Genomic DNA, 10,000 nt, shown 5'->3' with positions numbered 1-10,000 from the left:
AGATAACTGTGAAAACAGCTGTCAGATGGACGCAGAAATGTCTGCAATGTGAAAAAATAACTAGTAGATTTATGCAGCAATATCTGAAATGTGAAAATAACTGGCAGATAAACATAGAATTGTCTGCAAGTTTTATGCATGTGTGAGTAACAATGCTCAGGATCATGAGTAATAATGGTCTACTGAACCATAGTTGCAAGGTGGTCACGATACACCTAAGGCACGGGCGGCCCTCTATGGTGCTTGCCATAGATAATAGAAGAAAAAGCTTGCTTTCTTGGAATTAAAATACAATTATGATGATAAAATCTGATTTCTACAAATAAAAAAAAGGTCGACAGGAATTTAAGTAACTTCTCGCTAGAAGTTTATTAACATTAATTTCAATCTAAAACATAGTGATTATTTTCATTTTGAGATATAGGAATGCCAAAAGCCCCTAAGGTATTTGTAGACATTCCAATAAAAATATACAGTCAAAACATACAAAGTTTTGCTCGCATTGGGAAAGTATTTAATGACTTCAAAATTATCAGAAAAAAAGATAAATGAAAATATTCCTAAACAAACCCAAGACTCGAATCATTAATGAACGGTTTCCCATACATATATCGAGGGATGTGAAAAGCAAATATGAATATATTAATATACTCAGATACTTCTTTTTTTTCCCACCACGCAGCCCACATAAAAAAAAAAAAAAAATCTACATGTAAATTTTTCGTTAGTGGAAAATTCTCCTCATGCCTGATTTACGATCCTTCTTCGAACTTCATAAATCGTTATGAACTTTTGTCCCTTTTATCCGTTTCAGATGTTCCTGACCACGACATTTCTCAAAATACAAAGAGCCTGAATCTTTTTTCTTTATATTTTCGTATTGTTCTCCTCAAACATATATGAAGATTTTCTATCTAATTCAGATTTATAAATGTGTTCGTATGTGCTCTAACCTAACATATTTTTTTGATAATTTTCCTCATACATATATGAAGATTTTCTATCTAATTAGGATTTATAAATGTATTCGTGTGTGTTCTCACCTAACAGTTATATTGTATCTTGAAATATAGAAATTGTCATTAAAATGCGGCTTAACTCTAAAACGCATCCTTCTAATTAAATGAAGTTTAATAAACTATAAACTATTATCAAAGTAAGATAAATATGCACCTCATGAAATTATATATACATACCGGTACTTTCTCAAAGAGTTTTCAGGTCCATTAGATTCTCTTTATATCAACATTCGCTTTAAAGTCAAGGTTAGCGATGCAAATCTATTTATAAAAATTCGTTCAGAGATAAAGCAAAAACAAAATACATATAAATGTCTCTTATTATTCTACTCTATCCGACCCCCTCATCTTACCAGCTTTTAAGCCCAGCCTTAGAAAATATCAAGGACGAGAGAATGACAGTTGTGCATAATCAAGAAGAGGCGGACTTCGTAGAGAAAGCCATTCCAGCATGGTTGTGGAAATTTAATTTCTAAACAAAAAAATTCGTTTTGATTTCGGGATCGTGTTCGTTTCGTTGCTGTAATGGAAGGAGCTCCTACAAGCAATTTAAGAACGTGAGCTTGAAAATGCAAATGATCTTGCTCGGCTGAGCTCTCAAAGACTTTGTTGATAGAATTATTCCCGACAGGATAACGCCATTTGCGTAAACTCAATTAGGATATGTTATATTCATGAGCATATCGATATTTCTCACAATTTCTACAACTATTTGACATAGTTCAAAGTACAATAATTAGTAGGTTGTTTCTCTCGGTCAATGATAATGAGCTCCCTCTAATTACTGGACATTATTCCTCCATAATCGCTTTGTGTACGAGAACATGTTGACAACAAAGCAGGAGAGACCAATCACCGTTTGGACATGGCTCACAAACAGGATCCATGGATCACCTCCTCTTAATAAAATGACTCAAACATTTTTTCATTAGTACTGTGACGAAGCAGGGAGAAGGGTGTGAACTCAAAGGCAGATTGGAAACGACTGAGTTCACACCCTTCTCCCTGCTTCGTCACATTGGTGACCCCGGAGTGACACACGGTTGGTACATGGCTCCCCCTCTAAAAATGACATACTGAACATGTTAAATAGGTGCCCTGAATCTGGAGAGGTAGTAGTAAACTGCGCCGATTAGCGGCAGTGAGTTGCTGTAGAAGTCGTTGGTTGGGGTGCAAGCGAGTGGTGGATGATGGTTGGCTGTGTTGCCGCTCCGGCTCGTCACGGGGTAGGCGAGTGTGTCCTACGGCATTCATAGGCGTGTGTGTCCTACGGCATTCATAGGCATGTGTGTCCTACGGCATTCATAGGCGTGTCCTACGGCATTCATAGGCGATTGTGTCCTACGGCATTCATAGGCGTGTGTGTCCTACGGGATTTATAGGCCTACGGCATTCACGTCAGCTTCGGTTGAAGTTGAATAGGTGTCCTCTTCGTCACGAGTGGAGGGGTTGATGGAGGGTTTGAAGGTCATGAAGTGGCTGTCCATAAGGGCACGAAGTAGGTTCACCTCACGAGGAGAGCTGTCTGCGGCAGGTTGCAGGCGAGTGATACTGGTCATTTTCCCGAGGGTGAGCGAAGCCCTTTGGTCCCACAACGGTCGTTGAGAGAGCTGAAAAGGCGTTGCTATACGGGCGGGTGGCGACGGCGAGTACTGCTGCAGAAGGCATGCGTTGACAGCGTCATAGTAACGGTGAGAGGTGGAAGGGGGGGGGGGGCAGTGTGACGGGCCGAGAGAGGAGTTGTGAAATCAAAGGCAGATTGGAAACGACTGAGTTCACACCCTTCTCCCTGCTTCGTCACATTGGTGACCCCGGAGTGACACACGGTTGGTACATGGCTCCCCCTCTAAAAATGACATACTGAACATGTTAAATAGGTGCCCTGAATCTGGAGAGGTAGTAGTAAACTGCGCCGATTAGCGGCAGTGAGTTGTTGTAGAAGTCGTTGGTTGGGGTGCAAGCGAGTGGTGGATGATGGTTGGCTGTGTTGCCGCTCCGGCTCGTCACGGGGTAGGCGAGTGTGTCCTACGGCATTCATAGGCGTGTGTGTCCTACGGCATTCATAGGCGTGTGTGTCCTACGGCATTCATAGGCGTGTGTGTCCTACGGCATTCATAGGCGTGTCCTACGGCATTCATAGGCGATTGTGTCCTACGGCATTCATAGGCATGTGTGTCCTACGGGATTTATAGGCCTACGGCATTCACGTCACATGTACCAACCGTGTGTCACTCCGGGGTCACCAATGTGACGAAGCAGGGAGAAGGGTGTGAACTCAAAGGCCAACCGTGTGTCACTCCGGGGTCACCAATGTGACGAAGCAGGGAGAAGGGTGTGAACTCAGTCGTTTCCAATCTGCCTTTGAGTTCACACCCTTCTCCCTGCTTCGTTACATTGGTGACCCCGGAGTGACACACGGTTGGTACAGTACCCACATCTCCTATTAGCTTTAACATTACGTTTTTCTAATCTACCTCTGATGTGCCATATCTTCAACAAGGTCTACTTACGACACGATATTTACAATTGATCTTCATATATCACTAGTTCATGGCATATAACGTTATCATCAAATGTTCACAGGAGATAAGTAATTTTACGAAACATTTTGTAAATATGACGGTAATGCTTCAACTTACAACTTGAATGGACTCTGTCCGGCGCGTAGCTTCATTTGAGAAACAGGCGAATTTATCCAGGACGGAGAGAGGCCTTGCTTTGCACAACATAATTCCAAAGTCCACGAAGCTTTAGATGCTACGCACAACATAATTCTTAAGTCCAGAAAGCATTAGATGCTGTGCACAACATAATTCTATAACGTCTAAAACTGTTACAGAAGACTAAAACTACTGCTAGACTTTTGCGCAGACAGCATCTGTAAGGTTTAAAACGCTTTCAGAGACTAAAATTACTAACGGGTTTGGACTGTGCAGGGTCTACCTCCTTTCCATGGTCGTCATCGAGTGTTCTTTGGAGAGCTCCATCTTCATTGTGCCCGTCCTGCTGTGTATATGACCTCTTACGGGCTGAGAGCACATGGAGACACTGATCCGTCTTAGTCGCTGTCCGATCTAACCCCAACATCATCAGCTTCAACTTGCATTTTTTCCGGTTCATTTTAGTTTTATAATGATTATCTGATGAAAATTGCTTTGCCAACTTTTCTTTAGTTTATTGTTCTTGTTATTTTTCTTTCTTTTCTTCTTTTTTTTTTCTTTTTTGTCTTCAACTAATCTCTGTCGACTAACTTTTATTCTTCATCAAAGGCACCGCTAATGAAACATGACGAAATCCACATCTGCCATTTTCTATATATTTTTCGTATTTTCTCTCAGACGTCCACAATTTATTTGAGTTGGAAGGATTTTTAAATATTTCAGCCCTTCAAATACTGTAATAAAAGACACTAAACGCATTTCTCTCTCTCTCTCTCTCTCTCTCTCTCTCTCTCTCTCTCTCTCTCTCTCTCTCTCACCAAATTATTAGCATCAGATATTTATATACGCCCAAGTGATTTAGCTTTAGCTCCAATGCATTCGTTCCATTGTAGGCAAAGCGGTGGTGGCCTTGGCGGTGGCAGGATCATTAACGCAGTAAAAGCCAGTGCCGGGTGGCGCGCATTCACTTGATTTCCTTTAATCAGACACAGGGAGTCAGGTCGGGAACAAAGTTTTTATTTATTTTTGGTGAATATGCTCTTCGGAAAGGCATATCAATTTGTCACACTGGATAGTAAAGTGAGAACTTTTTTCAAATTGGTCAGAAATTACCATTCACACCAATTTGCATATGTAATAATATGATTAATACTATTATTATATTTTAGTTTGCATTTTTTCATCAAATACCAAACTTAAGTGAAATTTTATTTGCGTTGCAGGTCGAGGCTCATGAAGTTCCAACTATGTACAGTTATCATGAAGAAACTAATACAAGAGTCGTATTGTACCATGATGATGCAATTGATTACAAGAATGATGTAGTTAGGACCCCTGATACAGACATATTTGTGATTCTTCTTTATCATGCTCATACAATCAATCTGACTGTATTCCTTGATACAGGGTGAGGAAAAAATCGAGATCTAATGAACATCTCTGAACTAGCAGAATTTCTAGGAAAAGATTACTGTACTACTCATGTGGGATTCTTTGTGTTCACCGGGGAAAGACGGCATTAATGCATTTAAAGGAAAGGGAAAGATCAAGCCCAGATACCACAACGTGTTTAAGCAACTTGGTGGTGAATGGAATGTTAAACCTCATATTGTAAAGGAACTGGAATAATTCGCCTGTTTAGTGTATGAACAAATTCGTGAAACTTCAGTAAAAGCAGTACCAAGCTACAGCACAAGATGGTTGGCGAAGACAAAAGAACTTACTTCCAAGACCAAAGTAAACTTGGCATTGATTCTTCCTTGCGGTAATGCACTTATACCACACATTCAGCGTATAACACATGGTGTTGAATTTTACAAGAGAGCTGATCAGCCAATAGTGGGGAAACCATATCCTTATGATGATGGACAGGGATGGATGAGGACTGATGGATGTATGATGGAGCCAGTTTTGTCTCTTGGTCCTGCCTTACCAACATCACTAGCTGACCTTGACTAGAGCATATCTGAACAAGAGGAGGATTATGAGGATGCAGAAAACAATGGGTTGGACTTTGACAGTTTCGTTGTTATTATTATTATTATTACTATTATTATTATTATTATTATTATTATTATTATTACTAGCCAAGCTACAACCTTAGTTGGGAAAGCAAGATGTTATAAGCCCAAGGGCTCCTATAGGGAAAAATAGCCCAGTGAGAAAAGGAAATAAGGAAATATTTAAATGATGGGAATAAATTAACAATAAATCATTCTAAAAGCAGTAACAACGTTAAAACAGATGTCTTATGTAAACTATTAACAACGTCAGAAACAGATATGTCATATATAAATTATAAAAAGACTCATGTCAACCTGGTCAACATAAAAATATTTGCTCCAATTTTGAACTTTTGAAGTTCTACTGATTTAACTACCCGAATAGGAAGATCATTCCACAGCTTGGTACCAGCTGGAATAAAACTTCTGGAATACTGTGTAATATTGAGCCTCTTGATGGAGAAGGCCTGGCTATTAGAATTAACTGCCTGCCTAGTATTACGAACATGATAAAATTGTCCAGGGAGATCTGCATGTAATGGATGGTCAGAGTTATGAAAAATCTTATGCAACATGCATAATGAACTAATTGAACGACGGTGCCATAGATTAATATCTAGATCAGGAATAAGAAATTTGAAAGACCGTAAGGTTCTGTCTAACAAATTAAGATGAAAATCAGCAGCTGAACCCCAGACAGGAGAAATAAAGGAGTGATAAAGATTGATTTGCTGTGAATGATTTTTCAATGATAACTTATGTTAAATAAAATGAAAGGCCTCTTCACTTTTAGATTATTATTATTATTTCTGTGTGTGTGTGTGTGTGTGTGTGTGTGTGTGTGTGTGTGTGTAAATATCAACCCCAATCGCATTTGATATCAAATGTTATCTTGGGAATATATATCCACGGGAATTAATTTATGTTATAGCTTCTGGCTGGGCAAAGATTCGAACCCCTGCCTATTCATCTGAAACCATGCCTGCGAGGACTGTACCATCTGAGCTATCAAGAGAGCAAGTAGGGTACTCGCAGGCATAGTTTCGACTGAATAGGCATGGGTTCGAAGCTATCACCCTAAATGAATCCCAGCGGATATACAGTATATTCCCAAGATAGAATTCGGTATCAAATGCCATTGTGGCTAATATTTACACTGATTGAACCCACTAGTGTTAGTGATATATATATATATATATATATATATATATATATATATATATATATATATATATATATATATATATATATATATATATATATATATATACATATATATATATATATATATATATATATATATATATATATATATATATATATATATATACATATATATATATATATATATATATATATATATATATATATATATATATATATATATATATATATATATATATATATATATATATATATATATATGTGTGTGTGTGTGTGTGTGTGTGTGTGTGTGTATACACAAAAATATTTATATATGAATGTATATATGTATAGATCTTTTTAATTTTAAAATAAGGTGAAAAAAGAATTCATTAAAGCATTATTGATGTACATTAAATTGTTAAAATAGCAAAGGATATCAATTTTATTCCTAACTTGATAAAGGTTCAGATGTGACTAAAGGGCCTAATTTCGGCGTCGATTATGAAATAACTACAAATCTCTGAGAGTGCAGCAGGTTTTCTTTAAAAAGCTTAGAACTAAATGCCTTTCTGATTAATATTAGTAGATATCTGAGAGGTTAATAGTTTTTGCACAATTATTGCCGAGAAAAATTACCTTTCAAAATAGTCGCAGTGTCTGGTTCTGTTACACACCAAATAAACGGTAAACATATGAGCTTTATTTCTAAATTAATACAGTTCCAAGTAGTGACTGTAAGTCTGTAAAAATACTTACACTGTTCTTTGACCTTGAAAACCTAAGTCTAGACACCTCATTTACTCAGTTATCTTTATTATTGGCTGAGATATAGTGGAAAATTAAAGTTTTGGTAATGGCGGCAATGACTTGCATTAAAAAAACACATGGGACAATCTTTAAGTTTAGGAATATGTCGAGACCAATGGGTATACGTATTTTCTTATATAAATATATTGGTTAGAAATGTATCTCTAGATGTGCATGGAAACCAGCTCTTCTAATTCAACTAATATGGATCAAAAGTAATGATAGGAAAAAAAATCCACTACCATGAGAAAAAAAAAATTCCTTGAATAATTTATGTATCAAAACAAAATCAATACTGTAAATATATGACGCAGCATAGCACCCGGAAAAAAATTAATTTCCGTAAAATTATATTTTTCCATAATTTCAATAATGCAATAAACGCTCAGTCGTACACTCTGTTCGTGAACGCAGCACACCTCAAGGAACAATTTGTGCAAGCCTTCTTTAGAATCATCATGATGTGAGAGGACACCTTAATCACATGTGAAGTAATGGCACATCTAATTAATGCCACGTCTCGTCTCAATCCTAGTAAGGCGAGTAATGGCTACAAGAGGAATCTTCCTGGATTGCCCAATTAAGTTACGGACGGACACACATTTCCAACGGATATAGCACCCACCAAAGGGTGGCTTTGATTACACGTCAGTCAAGAGGGTCTTATCTGATACGTAACGGTGATTACTTGCTCCTTGTGCTTACATCGTTCTCGGTGCAAGCAAATAATTACTATCACATAAGTCGTAAGAGTTTTATTTACATACAATATAAATTGCCAAATTAACTAGTTCGATAAGATTTTGTGAAATAAGAAAATAATGTTATTATATCTATTTCCTTAATACGAATTGCCCTCAACTCCGGAAGAATTCCTCTCTTACGTTCATTCTTAAAGGAAGTATCAGCAACTATAAACAAAAAATAGCAACCTTTGGAGGATGACCACGAAAAAGGGTTGTTAAAAATAATCTCTCAATATGAAGATTATTAAGTATGTTTTAAAAGCTTAAAATGATTACGTGGATATGAACTTTAATAGCAGTATTTATATTTATTGCTATTATTATCAATTCATCGTTATGCAATTCTTCAATCATATATATATATATATATATATATATATATATATATATATATATATATATATATATATATATATATATATATATATATATATATATATATATATATAACATAAATGAATTGTGATTTCTAATAAATCTATTACGACGCATACAGATCTAATGCCTTGAACTCTTATTATGGAATGGGAAGCCAAGTGACGTAGAAAATCTAAGATTGTTTTGAACGAATAGAATCATGTACAGTATAATGTACGAGGAAGTTGAAAGAGAAGTTACGGTATTTGAAATGAGTCTCGATTCAGAAATTATGTTATATCTTAGTAAATGGGGGTTTCTTTGTGAAAGTGTCTTTACCAAGTGAATAGGAATAATTTTAGCAATATCCTGTGAAATTATGTAAACGGAAAGTTCTTATTATTTCAAAAATTCTTACGAGAGCCGTTTAGGTATGAAGTTTTATGGTGCATGCATGATGTTTCACAAGGAAGGGTGGGAGTGGGTATATGTAAAGGTTAGATTTGCATTGCTGAAACACACACACACGCCTTTGGGAACCAAAGACATCCATCGTCCACGGAAAGCAGATCGAAAGTTAAATATCCCTTTGTCTACTGATACCTTAGTTTTCTTCAATATCTCTGACCTCTATAATAATAACTTGGAGTTGAATTGAGTTTCTGGAACTTTAAAAGTGTTAATGTGACTGGTAAAGTTAGTACCATTTTGTATTTTAATTGTTTAAGTGTTAATGTAACTGTCTAAGCTTAGTACCATTTTGTATTTTATTTGTTTAAGTGTTAATATAACTGTCTAAGACTAGTACTATTTTGTATTTTAATTGTATAAGTGTTAATCTAACTGTCAAAGCTTAGTACCATTTTGTATTTTAATTGTATAAGTGTTAATCTAACTGTCAAAGCCTAGTACCATTTTGTATTTTATTTGTTTAAGTGTTAATGTAACTGTCTAAGACTAGTACTATTTTGTATCTTAATTGTTAAAGTGTTAATGTAACTGTCTAAGACTAGTACTATTTTCTATTTTAATTGTATAAGTGTTAATGTAACTGTCTAAGCCCAGTACCATGTTGTGTATGCTTTGTTCAACCATTAATATAACTGTCAGAGCCTAGTGATATTTTGTTTGAATTGCTTTAAAGAATACTTGTATAATCGTTGTTTTGTCACTGTCTAATTAATAAGCCTAAACTTGTATATAACTTGCTGTTAACGAAATTAAGTTATGACTTAAACTGTTGATTGAAACCAACTGCGCTC

At 36.1% G+C, this 10,000-nt stretch overlaps 1 protein-coding gene across 1 annotated transcript in view; it reads right to left on the bottom strand.

The window, feature by feature from the left end:
* The window catches only part of LOC137650754 (uncharacterized), a 43,290-nt gene that overhangs the window by 21,334 nt on the left and 11,956 nt on the right, over positions 1-10,000 (bottom strand). The window contains exon 5 of the mRNA XM_068383911.1: positions 3,939-4,048. Within this exon, the coding sequence (XP_068240012.1) occupies positions 3,939-4,048 (110 nt within the window). The remainder of the gene's footprint in view (positions 1-3,938; positions 4,049-10,000) is intronic.

This window comes from Palaemon carinicauda, chromosome 12, assembly GCF_036898095.1.
Source record: "Palaemon carinicauda isolate YSFRI2023 chromosome 12, ASM3689809v2, whole genome shotgun sequence".
Classification (NCBI taxonomy): Eukaryota; Metazoa; Arthropoda; class Malacostraca; order Decapoda; family Palaemonidae; genus Palaemon; species Palaemon carinicauda.
This window is presented reverse-complemented; position numbering and strand designations above follow the sequence as displayed.